Raw genomic sequence first — 19,583 nt, forward strand, 5'->3', positions numbered from 1 at the left:
ATCGTATTTTGGCAATTATTTTTAAAGTTTTTTTTTGCGTGCTTAGTCGGTACTCCATTGTGACAGTATTGTATTTTGGTGCCTATAATTTTTTATGCAACGAAATAAAATAAATATTTGCAATTTAAACTACCGTTATGTGTGGGTCATGTTAAGTGCAATTACGAGAGTTCAATACATCATTTACGTTTTGATTTGAAGGGGAAAATGAACACAAATTATGGGTTAGAAAACCCACAGCTTTAAGTGAGGTTAGAAAAAGATTTGCATCAATTGGAATTATTTGTGTAATTTCCTTTTTTATTCTAGTTAATTAGCAAGCAGATTGATTGATTAGATTGATTTAAGACTTTTCGTAAGGTCCTGATTATTAAGGCTAGGAAGACTACAATATATATGTAGGTTCGTTTAGGGTTTGTACTTTATACCGGCATTGGTGCTTATAATCAGCTAATCAGACGTATTATATTATTACTTTGCCCTATTAGTTCTCATACAGATTATTTCACAACCGATATCTTATTTATTTGAGACTGCTAGGCCCGAAAAATATCTCAGATTTTAATGACCATATAGCTTTAGGGTGCACCTTTATACCAAAACATATCGAGCGGCTCCACAAAAACAAGTCTACATCGATTATACGAGGTTTGTTCAAAAAGTTTCGCGAATTTTGAATTTTCTCAGGCTACGTGTATTCGACTGTTTTATTGCGTTATGTTGGTACAAATATCTCTTACTTATGGTGATAAGGTCGGCCATTTTGATTTCCTCGAGGGGATCATAACATACCAATGGAGGCTGTCATGCAGCATTTTTAGTTGTCATAACCCTCGGCTGGGATGGCCTTCAATGTCTTCGGTAAATTTCGGATATTTTTTGGAGCGCCATTCGGTAGATTTTTGAACAATATTTTTAAACCCACATCTCGTTGTCAATAATGATGTGTTTGCTGAATATAGGGTCTTCAAGCGACTACTCGAAATATTTTTACAGCGAAAATCGTCATTCAAACCGAGAGGAAAGAGAAGGTGGTTACTTAGTTCTAAGCTCTCTGCGCTCTGAGAACACATTTGAAAAATATCGACTTATGAAATAATCAAGTGACATTTCCAAAAAGGAATTAAAGGCTGAGGAAACGGTTGAGGTGAAGAGTGACTTTATAATGTACACACATATCTTAAAGTTGTCAATTTTTGAACTACGTTAGTCATGGTTTTGAAAGGTGTAATGGGAAATTAGAGATTCCCTAGCTATCTCTCAAAAACATATCTATAATAAAGAGACTAAAATAGTGACAGAAAAACACAGATTGCCCGCTAAAACAAGACGCAAGGTCTTCTTTATCTGGTTTTATATAAGTAAATTCTATATTCCGTTATTACTAACAAAGCATCGTACTGTTCCAGTAAAGATACAAACGCCCCTTAAAGAAAATAATAAACAACAACAATTAGTAAGCGAGAAACTGTGTACTCGAAAATTCGCAAGTATGAAAATATTGTTCTACAAAATTGACTTGAGATCAACAACAACCAACAACAACAGCTCAATACAATTCTCATGTCACATAAACAATTGTTTTTATTGTTGTCATAATTAGCTGACTTCATATTCACTGTTATTGTTAGTTTGTGCATTTCAATTGAATTTGTTGGAATTTTTCGTCTGTTTACTTTGGGTTATGTGCGCAAAAATATTTTTCAAATGTGAAGGTAATTTTTCTTCAGGAAATTAGCAAACACTGAAATTTGCAGCGTCAGATTACCATAGTCTCTTCGCTAGCCGACACACTGAATGAAAGCGCAAAAATTTTGAGGGCATTACGAGACCGCTCATACATAACAAGCGTTCGTTGTTTTTCGTATGGAGTGAAGTGAATATACACTGAGAAAAATTTAAAGCACATTTTATTTTGGTCAAATAGCTGACCACACAATTAATTGATAAATATTAAATTATTTTTTTTTAATGAAACTACAACAAATTTACGAAATTCAGTTTTTATCTATAGTTAAATAACTATAATCGTGCGTGTTTGCCAAGAGATGACGCAACTTAATTTTTATTCCATTGTTCCAATTTTCGAACATGCGTTGTAAATACTGCCATGTGCGTCTTTTTCAGTTTATGTCATTCAATTGAAGCGTAAACAATAATAATTTTTTCACTCAATTATGTCGAATTTTGTGACTGAAGAAGAAGTGCGTGGAGTACCATAAAGAAAATCTTAGCCAAAGGCATTCTATTTTAGTGGAGTCAATGTAGTAAATGTTGTTTGCACGATTTAAATTAGTAAGCTTTGTGTGGAACACGAAGAACAGCGTGAAAGCACGTAAAAGTTTGAAACTGAGGAGCTGAAGCACCAATCGGAGAAGAATGCTGAACACTTTAGAAAGTGACTGGTGATAAAAAATGGATTCATTACAACAACCTGATATGCTAAAACCAAATGTGAAACCTACCTAACCAGCCAAATCAACGGCAAACCCGTATATCCATAACGACAAGGTAATGCTCTGTATTTGGTGGGATGAGAAGGTCATGCTTTATTAAGAGCTTCTAAGATCGAGTGAAACTATTACTGGGAAACGCTACCGACAACAACTCATCAAATTGAAGCGAGCTATAGCCGAAGTAGCGGAAGTAGCGACTAGTCACGAGACATTATTTTCCCATCATGACAACGCTCGGCTCATGTTACAGGACCGATTCTATTTAAAAAACGGTGGCTGGGAAGTTTTGCCTCACCCACCTTATGGCCCAGACCTTGCTCCTTCTGCAATATATGGTTCACATCAGAACAGAGTATTAAAAATTTGCTTAATTCATTTTTTGTCACCACGGTGGCGCAGTTATATTGAGATGGAATTAACAAATTGCCAGAGAGACGTGAAAATGTTATAGCTTCAGTTGGGCAATACCTTGGATAATATTAAATTGAACATACTTTTCTAAAATAACTTTAAAACTTAAAAAAAAGTTCGACTATAGTTATAACATACTATACTCAATACTTTAAAACCAACCTGACTTACAGAAATCACTGTATTCCCATATAATATTGGTGCTTGAAACATAGATGGACCGATATCACTCATTATTTGCCATAAATCTTATTATGCTTAAGAACCCCTAGTCAACTACTTTCATTCAAATATCTGAAACACTGGTCGAGATAAGCGATATAAACACAAACAAAGGAAGGAAAGTAGCTTTGTTTTTCGTGTCTTAATTATTGCTTTATTTAGTTTTTGTAAAGGGAAAATTTATGGCGACGTTTTCGAAGGAATTATCGTGTATTAAAAGTAAGCGTGATTGTGGTCCGATTGCCGCTGCCAGATTTATATAAATAATATATAGATTCTCCGATAATTTACCCGATCAAACAAATAAAATTTAATGTTGTATTTACATCTGCCAAGTTTAAGAAACTCACAAATTTCTGCATACTTTTTGTGTACAATAATTACTAAAAATATTTCACTTCGTATCTAGTGTTCTAAAATCACGTTTTATAATGTTTGCTTTTTCCCAATGTGTACTCGCACTTATGAATAAAGCTCCAGCGCGCTCGCGCCAACGTCACCACAAATTTCCAGAGTTTATGTTCAGAAGTTCGGCTTTGCTGTGTCAGCCCCGAAATACTCATTCTAAACAATGCCATCGAGTGACAACCGCCACCTAAAAAATACAATATAAAAATTCAAATACACAATAATGATAAACAATTGTAGCGGCAGTAACAATCACCAAGGCAATAACAACAACAACAACGCAATAACAATAGTAACAGTAATTACATACGAGCGCATGGAAATAAGATTCGAAAGAAGTAACCATGAGCAAATGCATAAATAAAATGTAGGGCTTCACAAACATATGACACACACACACACACTTATATATACAGTAACTCCTATTACATGCCATCACTTGCCAATCGCTTGCATTCCAAAAGCTACCCAACTCCCATTTTGCATGCATCGCACGCCGCTACAAACACACAGGTGCACATACACACTTCAGGCGGCCTCCATCGGCGGTGTGCTCTGTGTCCGTCTCCGTCGACTCATATTTAGGCCTCCTTTTGCCAGCGTCCCCACGAATTGTGCTACAGAATTGTTGGTTGTTGTTCATGTTTACCTGATTGTAACTCGTGTTGTTGTGGTTGGTAGTTAAACAATATGTTGGTGTGTGGTTGTTATTATTACTTTGCCTATTAAACGCTGAAAAATTCTACAAGCAAGCCATGAGCACATGTGTGTATGTGTCTCAGCACCTGTGTTAGATAGTGATTCTTGCTTTGGGTTAATCTCATCAGACATTTGAGCGCCGCTACCGCCAAGCAGGTCTCTGCGGCCCCAATTTCACTTGCGGCGCTTGCAGTTTTACTGCTTACACATGTACTCGTAGCACCTTCCACGCTCTATTCTACACGCTTTACAACTCACGCTATACAATTGAGAGCATTCGGGGCGTAGAGGCCTCTAATGTGAAGCGAAACTTTATTATATATATACTTACATAGTATTACCACACCCGCTAAGTGAAGGAAAGGTGCACTGGCGTACAGTGGGTTAAGTAGAATGACTACTGCGGTAGAAAATGAGTATGATTTGTATAGAATTTGTTTTGGTTAGTTGCTGGCACTGCATTTTATCACCTCTCAGCATTCGTTTTTTATAATAGGATGAAATATTATGAAAGTGCTAATAGGGATATACAATTGAGACGCTTTGCGATATGACTTACTTAACAACATTTTGCATGGAGTTGATTTTTGTGATAGGTGAGTTAAGTTAGTATCCGACTACATTTCATAGGGTTATAAGGGGTTATATCCACATTTCCACGTATCCTATTTACTAAGTAAATAAAAAGAAGATTTACATTTACAACATTAAATGTGCTTTTCTATTCAAAAATTAACTTTAAAAAATGTTGGATTATCTTAATCGCATAGCCGATCTCATAGACGACCTCCGGAAAAAAGTGTCAGGTAGTGAGGCAGATGTAAAAACATTTCTTATTGCGATGGATGCATGCAGGTAATGTTTCAAGCAATAGTCAAAATTTAGATGTGTGACAAAAGTCTTCCTCAGATAATAAATCAGAAAAATTAAATTTCTAGTAAAGAGATAGATGATCCAATTGTAGGCACTTTATTGTAGATGAAGGTTTAATTCCAAAATACTATTAAATTAATATTCCTTAATTCAATATGGCAACGTTCTTCACAGTTAGTTTTACAAATATCATTTACTTAAAGTATTATCGAAAGCTCTCCATGGAGCTTTATGATTACTCAAGGCATATTTTGAAACATGTTTCTCAGTTTGCTCTCGCATATAGCTGACAATCCTATTTTAATATATTTATACTCGTGCAACATACTGCTACAGAGCATAATAGTTTTTTTCAATTAATAATTTCCAGTTAGCTTTTGGGGTCGGTCCGGTGGCGACCAACATAATATTTGCGCAATAGTGACATTTTTGGCTATATTTAATGGCTTCTCTCTCATTTCACTCTTAATTTCAATTATTCGCCCCACTGTACCTTTGGTAGTGTAAATCCGTCGTCAAGTTCCATTTCACTTTGTCCGTGTTTCGCGTATTTTGTTGTTTCATGCGCGCACGAACCGAATTATTTATTGTTTATTATTATTATTATCACTGCTACCTATTAGTGCTTATTTTGTCATTGTTGTTGTTGCTGTGAGTGTTCTCCTTTCGGGTATTATTTATTTATTTTGCATGACAACAAATGCTCTCCAATGCCTGGCAATCACCAACACGCAACAATAAAGGTATCATCAGCTAAAACAACAAATCAAATAACAACAACAATAACACTAACAACAACAAGTGATTGCATTAAATCCGCTATCAACTTACTTTTAGTTACGATTGACAATCGGCAGCCAAACAAAGTGAGCACGGTTCTTTGACATGGTGGAGAAGGGAGAGGGGGTGGTGGCGGTCAACAAAATTGTTGAGAGAGCAGTGCAAATGTTTTATTGCATTTTCGTTTGTTACTCGCAGTTCGTGGCGACTTTTCAAATGCGTCGTCAGTTAGTCAGTGACTTTGTCATGCCGTCAGCGCCTCAGTCGACGCGTCAAAAATCGTTTCTGCAGCGGCGCGTTTTTCAGTGAGCCGCCCAAGAAGACGGCCGCACGGACTGACAGCTAGTCAGCTGGCAAGAAGTAGGTAAGCAAGTGCTGCTAGCCACAAGTTGGCGCGGCCCAGCAGTCGCTCAGTAACTTCAGTCGGTTCAGTTGGGCGACCCAAGCCGCAATCGTAAAGCGCAATCGAAGTAATCGAGTTCAGCCGAATTGAAGCGAAATTAGCGCCGCTAAGAATTCTGCGAAAAAATAGTGAAGCATAGCTAAAGAAAGCGCAAATCGGAAAGTTCTAAGTGAAAGTGAAGTGCGTTTAATTTAACGGTAATAATAAAGTTTATCACTGAAATATTATAAGAATCAAGTGCAAAGCGCCTCTGGCAAGATCTATAGCGCGATCAGTAAGTGTTATAGTGTGCAGTTCAGTGTTTGCCGTCAGCTCGAAAGCTCCCTGGCAGTGTTGTCCTTGTGCGTCTTGCCCCTAAATGCTGTTTTGTTTGTGTCGGCGAGTGCATTTCTTATCCTCTCCGCCGTGTGTTTCTATTCACATTCACCGCTCGTCCCATTTTCACATGTAATGGGACTTTCGTGTCCAATGCACATTCGATCCATCATCTCTTCCGTCCACCTGTTAGTCGTGTGTGTCTCTTGTGTGCGCCTCAATGTTTACCTGCTGTCAGGGCCGCTTTAATGGCGGTGTTTTATTTCATCGACTTTTTGTGTTGATTTCAACAGTTTGCAGTGGCTTCGTAATGGCTCTAAGGCGTATGGATTCATTCAAACGATTTATGGATCGGATTCGGAATTGGGTAAGAGAAGAAAAGATTGTAGGAAAAAATGTTTGAGTTAATAATTATATGCAACTGAGTATTAAATTATAATATTTCTACAGTGGATGCTAAAAATAAACTGTTATGTGTATACTCCTTTGCAGCACCATCGCTAAGCAGAAGTTTTATGCAAAACTAAAAGGAAAATTTAGAAAAAAATTATTATTTTCAGAAATATTTAAGAGTTGTTCATAAAGTCAAAACTATAAATTGGGATTTGTAATAAATAACAAATAATATAGGAAACCATAAAATTGAAAATATTAATATAGCTTGGATATACGAAATTTTACGATATTAAGACTTAAAAATAATGTTCTTTTAATACTGATTTATTATAAAAAATATCTTGAAAATACACAATTTTTTTGTATGATTTCAATATTGTAAGTTTCCTTTCAGTAAGAAAGTTGCCTAAAAATGGAAATAGAGTGAAGGAATTAGATTATTGGTTGAAATTATGACACTAGAGCTTTTCCTACATTAATTGTTGAACATACTATTTAAAAATGTTTCTGCTGCTACCTGATATTTCAAACGGGTTCCACAAACTTAAAAAGTGTTGCCTGCATTTAGGCTGAATATAGAAATTTTATGTATGGTATAGAGCATATTTGAAACTTCTTGACCGGGAATTTTGCATATGAAGAACATCCAGTAAGTCACGGCTACTGAAACTCCAATTCTTTGAAAGAGTTAGAGCCGAAACTAACACATACACACTGTGGAAGTCATAAGGGCTTTGCGTGAGAAAGGGAAGAACGATCACACGTACACAAGAGTTTCGGTTAGAATTGTCAATTGACCCTGAGGAAACTATTAGGAATTTTAACAGAAACCTTTGGTAGCGCTGTTGGGTAGTTAATCGGTGATTTAACCGATAGGTAGCTTGCAGGAAAAGTTTATGACGTGAAGATATTACTAAAGATATTTTTGGGATATGCGCAAATATAAAATATATATATATTATAAATTATCTGCAACAAACGTTGGTAATTATCACTCAATATCAACATTATTTAGAACCCAGTTTCCTATAAAATTCAAATTTAGAAGTTTTAACGGAGGTGGAGTCGAATTAGGCGAACAAAAATTTTTTTTAAATTATTTTATACATATATATTTATATCCAAGCGCATTAAAGCACACAAAGACTTAATTTCACTTCCGTGAGAAACTTGCATAGACTAACCTTTAATGCTCTAAATTGTATTCAGTTATAGCTTATCAATCGTTATGTGGTTTAACAACAAAACGCTATAAAATTTATAGGTTTTTAGGACACCGTTAGTTTTTAATTGCGGCAAATTGGAGGCACTTGTTTTTTATTTTCATTTTGTCTTAATTGCCTAATGGCAATTTTAACACATTTCTCCTAACACCGAATCGAATAGACGGTTGAACATGTATGTAAAGATTGTACATGTATGTAAAGGCATGCATGTAGATACATTATTTTTGTTGTTGTAATGCGGCGCCTACTGCATTAATGGTGTGATTGCAATATTAAGCTTTGCTGTTAACTAATCATACAATTTGTTTGCTGTTTTTATAAATTGGAGCATGGTGGTATGTAAACACATACATAAGTAGGTATGTACAAGTTTATATATAAACTACAAGAAACTCTGGTATTCATTGGAGATATTGTGAATATTGAAATAAAAGTGTATATGCTTGTGCGCTTGCACAACCACACAGTTGTTGGAATCGTTAATGAGGTAAAAATTGTAGGCTTCTGGTGTGTAAGTTTCAAACTCGTTGCTTTCATTGGTGTAAAAATTTCTACAAATTGCATGCTACTATTATTGAAATATATATCTACAGCTTTCGCATTGCAGACGACTTTTCTCTCCGAAGTTCCTCATTACTGCTTTCGAATTAAATTTAAAACTTTTTCATTTCCCTGCGTCTTTCCAGTGATCCTTTATGTACTCACTCAGAATGGCATATCCCTCTTTATACTACGTACAAACAAATATATTATATATATGTACATACATATAATATATTTTCTTGTTGTTTCGCAAAAATACAACAAAAAGTCCTCGGTAACCAACATAAAAAATTAACATTCAACAATTAACTAAATTGATTTTCTCGTTGCGCACACGTAGATATTCTGAAGGATACACCAACACACATACGCACAAACATGTCGAAGCCATTCGCGAAATGCACAAAATTTTGAATGTAAAGGGGTTAAAACATGATGACCACTTTGTGCTTAAAATGCAAGCTTGCTGGTTAACTATATTTTTAGCATTTGAATGTAGACTAGACATGAACTAGTCTACTAGGAATATTAACTGCTTAGAAACAAATTTAGTATATAGAATAGTCATGACACTTTCTAAGGTTTCAAAAAAGTTCAGAACGAAGGGCAATCGTGCCCACCTTCCTAGAACCATGTGTTGAATCTCAGAAATTTTATCTTCATTGTATTAGGTCTATAACTATTGTATATTAGTACGATTTATTAAGAGATGGTGATGGATTTGCGGGGAGCTCTTCTTCATGACTTCAGCATGTCATTATATTTTGGTGGAAGTTTATGGTGAACATGAACTAGCCGAGCGAACGTAGCCAAAAGTGGTTTGCACGACTTAAAAGTGATGATTTTGGCTTGGAAGAAAAGTAACGTCCTGGACAGCGAAAAAAGTTTGAAGATGAGGAATTGGAAGATTCAATGAAGATTGTAGACAAAAAAGAAGAGATCGCAGGATCTTTAGGAATTAATTGAACAGCAATTTCAAAGTATAAAAAAGTAGCCGAATACATTCAAAGGCAAGGAAATGGGTAAAAAAACACTTTCAAGGTAGATACATCGATCATCCACATTCTGTTCAACCTCTGTGAAAATAGGTAAAATCGGATGATAACCACGCCCCCTTCCCATATAACGGTTGTTTTGAAAACTACTTAAAGTACTATAACTCACTGAAAAAATTAGCCACAAGCATTAAATTTCACAACCAGGTTGGTAAAGAAAGGTTTTTTAGGATCTGGTGTGAAAATCGGACCAACTTTAATGGAAACCTACATCTCAGGATCTACTCGAGCGATTCAACACCCAAATTTGGTGTGTAAGGTTACCCAAACTTTCTTATTAGACACTACAAAAATGGGCTAAATCGGATGACAACCACTCCTAACTCCCGTATAACACATTTTCAAATCCCACCTGATTCTTTCACTTTACAGTATACAAATCAAACATAAAAAACCTATCAGAATAAAACTTTGAACAAATAGTGCCCTCAAGGTAATTCATCTTACGTCCAAAAATTGCACTATAATTCGTACCAAAATAGGTAAAAGCAGGACAACACGTCCTCCATAAGGGATCCTAATGAAATTCTAATATGAATAACAGTTTATCCCCTTTTCTTAAATTAATAAAATCACGGTGTCTGAAGGTGTTCCTCCGCCTTTGTTTTTTGCAAGTTGCAGGAGTATTAAATGTTCGGTTACACCCGAACTTTGTTCTTCTTTACTTGTTTAAAATTAAAACTATAATAACTCAACGAATGCATAACTACTACAAGTGGGCTGCGAAACGAACTAGTCCATTTCAGCAAAAACTACTTGCTTTGCCTTCTGGGTAATTATATATTGCAGCGTTTATTCCATACCAAATGGACTAGCGTGACTAAAGGCAATTCTGTTGTGGATCCAGTGCACTCGAGTTCTTTATAACGGTCTATGCTGGTCTGGAACTTTGAAATAGTTACATATGTATATATGTAGGAATATAAACGAGGCAGCCATTAAAGCCTATGTCTATGCGAGCAGACAGCTTATTCCTTACCCCCGTGTATGTCTAGGAAGGTGTGGCAGACAGGTCCTCTGAGTGGCAGTGCGGAAGAACTCCCTCAATACTGAAAATGTTTAAAAATAGGGATAGTTTTATGTGAATTTTATATGAAATGACAGTTAAAGTTTGGAAAAATGAATATGAACACCGTTATACCGCACACATAGGAGGCTTTAGGTCTTTGAGAATATCAAAGTTAGTCAAAATTGGAATTTTTCGTTATTATTAATTTCTTTTCACATTTATTTTGTATATATATTTGATGTGGTTTGCTGTTGTCACTGTGATTGGTGTACGCGGTCGGTATGCCAATTGGTGTTAATTCGCTGCGCGCTGACTGATGTGCAACCATCGCGAATTCCTGCCGATTTGATGTGCCACAGAAGACAAAAATGCGAAAAAGTGAAACAAATGAAAACAAAAGCAATTACAACAATAATAGCAGCAGCAATAATGCATGCAAACAACTCACCGGTGAGTGAAAATAATGTGGGTGCCACCGTCGCTTCGGTTTACGTTTAATGCATGCAAATTTTTGAATTTTTAAAATGCCGTTAATAATGCCTAAATACACACATAAACACATAAAAAATGTTGCCACATACATATGCATGTGCCTGCCTCCACAGTGTATGCATAAAAATTCAGATTGGCTTTGATTTAATGGCCTGAGCGTTTGCCGGGTATCCGAAGAAATCAATGGCCATAATTGAAAGTTAAAAAGAATGCCAGACTGACTTACCGTTTGGGCATAGTAAATAGGCAATAAATGTGGCGGCGTGTAATTAGATTTGTACGCCGTTGAGACACACATATTTGCAGCGACAAATATTGAATGTAAAAGTGAGTACTTTCTTCGGTTTGGAAGAATGTTAGAAAGTGTTTTTGGTTTCTCCGACTGGAGTTATCCTTCACAGCAAAGCTGGCATTTTATAGGAGTTTTATATTTTTCATAATACTTAATTTACCGCCTATTAAATCTAGTAGCTTATTAAATAAAAGAAAACTTTCAGTATTATAGTTTACATTAAAAACTTCACAAATTGCTCCCAGAATCAATTCCCACATCACTGATTCATTTCATTAAACAAATTTTTTCTACTTTATACTTGTATTGCGCTTAAATGACGTTTTTCAATACACTTTCCCAGCATGTCGATACGAATCACGTCCAATGGATTCAAAATATAATTTTTTTTATTTTCCGATGATTTGCAAAAATTAATCGATACAAATTATTCCAGTTTATGGATATTTGAAGAAAAGCACACTTTTTTAAATGTTTGTTAAATGCTGTTTCTCTTTTACATAAACTTCCTTTCAATGACTTATCGCAAATTACTACTTCACTTCATTTATTATACGTTTTGAAGAACGTTTAAATGTTTTACTAGTTTCCGCTCCATTATTTAAAATATCTTCTTCTCTTTAACGATATCTGTTCTAGAATTTTATTTTAAAACAATTTATCGTTAATTTTGCACAGGTCAGTTAACAGTGTAATACATTTCGTCGCTGTCTGGATAGTTAATGTCATATTTATTAATATTAAACATTTTTCATTTGTTTTTTCTGACATTTCGAAATAAATGTTTAGGCTATTTTATGGATGTATTGAATTTTTTTTTATGAACGACCATATATTTTGTTTTGATTTCTTTTCCACATACATTTCAGTATGTTCCCGAAAATACTGTTTATTAATGATTTCGGATAATAATATTTTCGAGAGAGATTAAAGATTGGTTGTTAAAAAAATCAAGTAAAAGGTATTTGAATTATTTCTCGTTGGACAATGCATTAAAATTTAATATATTTTTTCCTATAATCCGATTATTTCTGAAACATGTTCATTATGCACTCCCCTCACATATTATATTTTACCACGCATGTTGTCGCTGTCGATTCATCCATCAGCTAAACTGTCAGTTAAAACCGCCACTGGTTGTGGACAAACGAAATTCACACAAATGTCAAAAGGTGGCAAAACACGAATGAAGAGAACACGACATAACGACTTCTTATCATATAGCAAAAGTCAATTGACTCACCCTTTGCGACAACTTTTCAAAACATAAAATTATTATTAAGAAAATTAATAGAGGGTTGCGTGGCAGACAGCAAAGAGAAGAAGAAGAAGTTTGGTAGCATTTACAAACAATTTACTAAAAGCTAAAAATAGGGCTGCCACTAAAAATAGCAATAAATGCTTGTCTCCCACCCACGTAAGAGCACTTTTGCGATAGTGACTATGGGTGTGTGCACCCTTTGAGTGACAATATTCCGCCAATACACACAAGCAAACATAAAAATTTATTTGAGTTTGAGGAGTGCTCGTTTAATGAGTAGTGGGGTGAGTGGCACTCGGGTCTTGTCAAATCCATTTTTATAGACTGACTTATGCATTTTGATGGACATGCTAATGAGTTTTTGTATACGGCACTCATGCGCAAAGTAGCCTGTAGTAAAATCGACATTCATGATTTACTTTTTCCTACAGGGTGCGTATTGTTTTGTGCTCGATATACAGTGAATTCCATACTGCCACCAGCAAATTGTGGCTTTTGGCGAGATCTCTTCAATTGGGCATCTGAATGTAAAACCTCTCCCCAGTTATTAAATTGATGGTCGCTGGGAAGAAGTTACTGATATTAAGCTCTAATTTGAAGCAAAAGATCTTGAAGTACAAGTTATGAAGGGATAAGTTCCGGTGTAACAGAACATTTTAAACCCTTGCACCTTGCGTTACGTATTACGTGTATTGAAGATAGGGATAATATTGACCTGATTTTATTTATTTTTGGCTTTACTACATATTATTAACGCAAACAGATGCTCTCTGATTTTCATCAAGTTACCTCACTTACCATCACCAACAGGGTTGCCAAAAAAGAGTGATATGATTAAAAACAAACACACTAATTGCTAATAAAATTCAAATATTTTTTAATTTAATTTGAAATACAATCGATACAATAAAGTTCTGAATGCAACTTTTGCAGGAACGAATTTGATGAACTCAATTCGCGAGTACTTTTTCCACTAAATCAAGTCGTATGTCATGAATAGATCGTCTAAAGCTTGAAGAGAGTCTGGTTTATTGCTAAAGAGCAATGACTTCAAATAACCCTACAAGAAGTAGTCTAATGGTGTTAAATCACAACTTCTTGGTGGCCATTCAATGTCACAATTTCTTGAAATTATCGAATGTCCAAACTTTTCACGCCATAATTTGGTTGTTGCACGTGCTGTGAGGCACGTACCCCTGTCTTGTTGGAAACAGATATTGTCAAGATGAACTTCTTCCAATGATAGGCATAAAAATTTGGTTATCATCGATCTCCACCGCTCTCCGTTGACAGTCACGATGTCACCAACTTCATTTTGAAAGAAGTATGGACCGATGATTTCACCAGACCAAAAACTACACCAGACAGTCAATTTAAGTGAATATAATGGGGTTTCAAGAATAATTTGTGGATTTTCCTTCGCACCAAAATCGACCGTTTTGTTATTTTACCGCACCACTCACCATGCCACTCACCGACCATAAAATGGCAAAAGCGCACGAATAGTTAGAGAAGTATTGATCCGGTTCAATCCATTTTTGACCGAATTTCAATAATTTACTTTACAGATTGACCAACATTTTCGATAAAAAGTTCGCAATAGCTAAATAATTTGACATTAACTTCTCTAAAGCCCTCTCGTACCATCTTAGGTGGAAAATTCAATGCGTTTGGCGCATTTAGTTGTTGATTTATCGCGGCTTCAGTAGTTTTTAGCAAAACCATTATAAGCGCAGAGGACGGGGTTACAATCCGTTTTCATCTATTTGCACATAAACCTATTAGAGGGCGACAATTTTTATACCAGAGCTTCCCTTTGCTGTTGGAAACCACAATATCAAATTAAAGGTTTATATTTTATTTAAGTGCTTAGTTATGGTATTTTATAAGTTTTCGATTAATGACGGTTTGTGGACATGGCAGTGGCTCACTTACGCCTATCTACGAACTCGTTCTTACTCTTCTACCAGAGAACACATGTTCCAAGTTTTATTAAAGATATTGTAATTTTTACTCAACTTATCGCTTGAACACGCGGACAGACGGGCGGACAGACAGACAGTCACTCGGATTTAAACTCGTCTTGTCATCCTGATCATTTATGTATATAAAATTCCATATCTATCTCGATTATTTTTTGGTGATACCAACAACTGTTAGGTAAAAAAACTATTATACTCTGTAGCAATATGTTGCAAGTTGTATTAACTTAAATTTAGTGCAACCCAGTGCAGAGCTTACAGCAACAACAAAAAAAAACCAACCGTGCAAGCAACAACAGCGGCAACGCCGTTTACAACAATTCATTAAACTTTGGCTTACATGATTGTTTAGTGTAGTATTGTTGTTGCTATTATAATTGTAGTGTTTTGCATGTTTGGTGCATTTTTTAAGTGTGTATGTGTTTTGAAATGTGTATGTGTGCTTGTTATAAACAATTTTGCGGTTTGTGTGCTTTCTCACCTGCTCGCTAAGGCTCTTCTTTGCACCTCCTTGCCTGCCTCTTGTCAGGCTGTTTCCCTTGCCTGCTCTTTGTATTTACTATTTATCCATTCATTCAGGCATAAAAAACTTTTACAGAGTTTTACTCATGCGCCAAATTCATTCATGCATTTATAGATATTCCTGCGGTACATTGTTGCTTTATCGTGACACGAACGTATTAGGGTGGTGCAAAAATATAGGAACAAATTTCTGCATCAGATTTTTTAAATACCCTCGCATTTGATACTAATATTAATAACATTCCATTTATTTGATTCATTTTGTTGATTTAAATGTTGCATACAGGTGGCAACCCTTCCTAAAAGTATGTCTGACAAAAATCTTTCTTACACTAATTTAGCTTCAAACATATATGATAATACTTATTTATCAATTTTTGTGTATTTTATCAATTCTATTGTTTAACTAATTTTTAACTGGTGGCAACTATCAAAAATTTGTTCAGTTATACGACTTTTGAATAGCTTAGTATTAAGTTTTTATTAAGTTTACACTGTAATAACTTTTTTATCCAATCAGTTTTATTTAATACTAAATTTGGAAAGCGATTCCCGGCTCTCTCATACGAGTAAACAAATATTTTAAACTCTTAACTTTCTTTAAGATAATAATTCAGTTTCTTACCCATATTTCTAACTGTAAGTATCTTTAACCTGTTATTTCAATTAATTCAAATTTTTTAAGGTGGCCACAATTTTACTTAACTTTTTAACTCTATGCGTACTTTAGATCTTTCACATGTGATATCAAATTAAACTAATTTTCTTATCAATATTTCGATTTAGAATTTTGAAACATGTGGTAACCTTCTCACATTTATTGTTCTGATTGTTCTATTACTTAGGTGTGATAGTTTAGGTCGTGGTAATAACGGTAAGGTGCAGATAATAGTTCTTATAATATTCTTTATGGATTACCCTAATAAAAGTACATAAAAGATACATGAATATATGTATACAGTCAACCCTCCTATAACGCGGTGAGTGCGTACCGCGCCATAAGAAATGAAGAATTAGTACAAATCACATCATTCGTACAGTGTTATATAGAGACCAATAAGGAAAAGATAAATTATAAATTATTTTTATTAAATTGAAGAGTTTATATAAAGAAATAATACCAAAACTAAACTAAAAAACTGTTTTCCTACAAAAACAAGAAAGACTTTTGTAAAATTTAATCTATCAAACTTAGACCTTTTATCACATCTTGTAAATCGACATTTGGCACCCATTAATTTTCCTTATTTTCGGGGTTTCCAACACGCATTAAGCGTTCCGCGCAAGCCGATGACTCGGTTTTAACACAATCTAAAATAGAAAATTCCATCCAAACTTGGGTAAAGGTTTTATTTTCACTACTTTCTAATCTGTCGAAAATGGTTTGGAAAACTTGGCGTGTGTGATACATTTTTAAAGTTTGAATGGTCCATAAGATGTATTAATGACGTTCAGTTAGGAGGAAGGAAGACAGTTTTTACATTTGGATGATCCAGTTGTATCTTGTGGAAAACTTTGAAATATAAATTTTTTTCCATCGTATGGGTTTCCACTGCCGGGATAAAACAATTATAAATGATGAAATAAGCCGGAGATAATCTTTATGTAAACATATGCAGTTACTATGTAGTTACTACAAGTATGTCCCACTGCCTGTACCTACATGAAACTGGCGCCCTCTGCTCCCTTATAATTCTAATAGGCCCTAACGACCTAAACAGCTTATGGGATGCTATTGACGGACACCACGTTATATGGAAACCGCCTTCTGAGAGTACCGCGTTATAGGAAGGTTGACTGTATATGTCTCACAAGTCAGTTAGTCGTTCGCTTGCCGCAAACCTCCAACAACCACCTGCCACGAATTTGCCGCTTACCGGCAATAGTGACACGTACATATAAATATACTAGTACATGCATATGTATGCATGTGTGCGTGTGTGGGTATGTGTATCTAACTATTTTTCTGAGCCGCCGCCTTACCTCCATCCGCTGCCTCAGCATTATATTATTTTCTATTGCTGCTCCCCGCCACTTTCGTATCTGTATATTTCCTTTGCATTTCCTCAACCATTTTCATTAGACGCTCGTAGCTAGCCGCTCACTACAGTGCTGCGCTGAGCTAAGCGAAAAGCCACATTTTTTATTTACTTAGTTTTTATTCAGTTGCTGGAAAACTCGCGAAACACTCAGTCTAGTCTAGCGTCTAGCGCGAGCAGCTACATACAAACAGTATAGGATCATTGCGAGTAAATACAAGTCTAATAATGGACAGACAGAATCACTCAGCGACAATAGAGACACTGGTTCACACACATATACACACATATGTATATGCCCGGTTCGTGCGGTCAGTCAGTGCGGGTCTTTAAATAGCAATAATCATATATTGCCGCATAGCGTGGACGATCAAGTTGGTGCCCCATGCTGCAAAGCGTTGCAAGTGAGCTAGCAACACATATTTGTGCGCATAGAAAATACAATTAATACCAAAGTTAAAACAAAAAAAAAAAGAATATTGGTGCTCTTTCATTCATTCGAAAAAATTTCAGCAAAAGAAATTCAATTTGAATTCACCTACAAACTGTTATGTGTTTATATAAAATAACATAATATTTATTACAAAAGTGCGTCCGTTTTGCCAAAAAGCGCTTGAGCGCACGTCAGTGGGTAAATGTTGAGTGAAATGTTTGGTAGGTGTATTGCATCGCTTCCATGGTGCCGCGCTGTGCAGCCGAGGGGCGCGGTGGGTTTGTGCAAAAATACAAAATCATAAGTGAACGCCGTCACCTGTGTGAACGCCTGAGGCAACAGCGCCGTGTCCGACGTGTCCGCCGCAGACGTTGTAGGCCAACAAGGCCGACAGTGCGAAGAATGCGAGGTTGGATTGCGGTCCGACCGACTGACCGGGCGACAGGCTGTGGCCACATAAATGTGCATATGTTTTGCCTGGACACTGCGCTGTACTTTTATTTATTTTGATAATTCTTTATTTTCTCTATATAAATTTGTGCTTTTTTATTATTACTGATAGATGGCATATTGGCGATTTCCGACGTGACCTGCGTTATGCGAAATGCTCCACGTAAATCAAACAAAAATGTTGCGAAAATCATAGCAAAACAAATAAAGAAAAACATGATGTGGAAATAGAAATTAAAAGAAATATTGAAAGTAAAGCGCAAAGAAAATTTGTGAATAAATAAAAAATAAATAAAAATAAAAAATAATTATTTCGTAATGTGTAGTAATGAAAGTGCCCGGTTAAATACATCATAAAACAAAGCAAAAGTAAAATTATGACTTAAGTAGGAAATGTGCAATTTAGTGTGCAAAAAAGTAATTATGTAATACTATAATATGTTATGTGTATTTGTGTATGTTTTGGAAGCTGTACTTACTGTAGTTACTCACTTATTTGTATTCTGTTTATAACTTGCGGCTAATTACATTCTTTACAATTTTAACAGCGAAAAATATAATTAGTTTATGAAGTTAAGCAGTTGAATAAGCAAATTATTAATTTAATAGTAATTAAAAAAATCTTAATTAATAGATATAAAATTAATTTAAGCTACACAGTTTCTAAATTTAGCCCTTCTGATTATATTTTTAAACCTATTTTGTTGTATATTAGGTTAATTAGTGCATTTCGAGCATTAAACGAAGAGTTAAAACAGCAATATCATCAAAATATAATAATCATCAAAGCGGCTTTTAACTATAGTGAAATTTCAGGCCGGTTGTCTATATCAGCTAGTTTTAAAAGTGTATGTAACCCCTATATATTTCTCTGAATAGCATTCTCAGAATAACATATAAAAAATATAAAAAATCTGAAAGAGCAATTTAGCAGCATTTGTGGCAACTTATTATTATAACCCCTCTTCGTGTAAGCGAACGGGAAACGAAATTTACCAAAATAGTTAAACTTTATATAGACTTTAGCCCATATTTTTGTAATTCGCTGACAATTTACATCGATTTTTTGTTTTATTTCGATTTTCTAACTTATCCGAGTTTGAGTTGAGCTTTCTTTTGCGCCGATTGTAGATATATGCAGAAAGAATCATCTACTATGAGCAAAAAATAAATTTCTATATAGAAAATAGTACTATTTTCACTAATTGGTAAACATTTTAGGACAAAATAGACCTTCTGTCGCGGAGCAAATCTCAGTTTATATTTAATTGCCATACACCTCGCTACCAAATAGTTGTTGTAAAATGTTTCTCGCT

General features: G+C 35.1%; 1 protein-coding gene across 2 annotated transcripts in view; it reads left to right on the forward strand.

Annotated features, from left to right (window-relative positions):
* The first annotated feature begins 6,138 nt into the window (after positions 1 to 6,138).
* Positions 6,139 to 19,583, forward strand: part of LOC118680417 (streptococcal hemagglutinin) — a 423,094-nt gene continuing 409,649 nt past the window's right edge. The window contains exons 1-2 of one of the 2 annotated variants that reach the window (XM_070111751.1): positions 6,139 to 6,526; positions 6,861 to 6,934. In XM_070111751.1, the coding sequence (XP_069967852.1) occupies positions 6,878 to 6,934 (57 nt within the window). In that variant the 5' untranslated portion in view covers positions 6,139 to 6,526; positions 6,861 to 6,877. Of the gene's footprint in view, positions 6,935 to 19,583 lie in introns of both variants that reach the window. The other variant, XM_070111743.1, reaches the window with a different exon arrangement.

Source organism: Bactrocera oleae, chromosome 6, assembly GCF_042242935.1.
Source record: "Bactrocera oleae isolate idBacOlea1 chromosome 6, idBacOlea1, whole genome shotgun sequence".
NCBI classification, from domain to species: domain Eukaryota; kingdom Metazoa; phylum Arthropoda; class Insecta; order Diptera; family Tephritidae; genus Bactrocera; species Bactrocera oleae.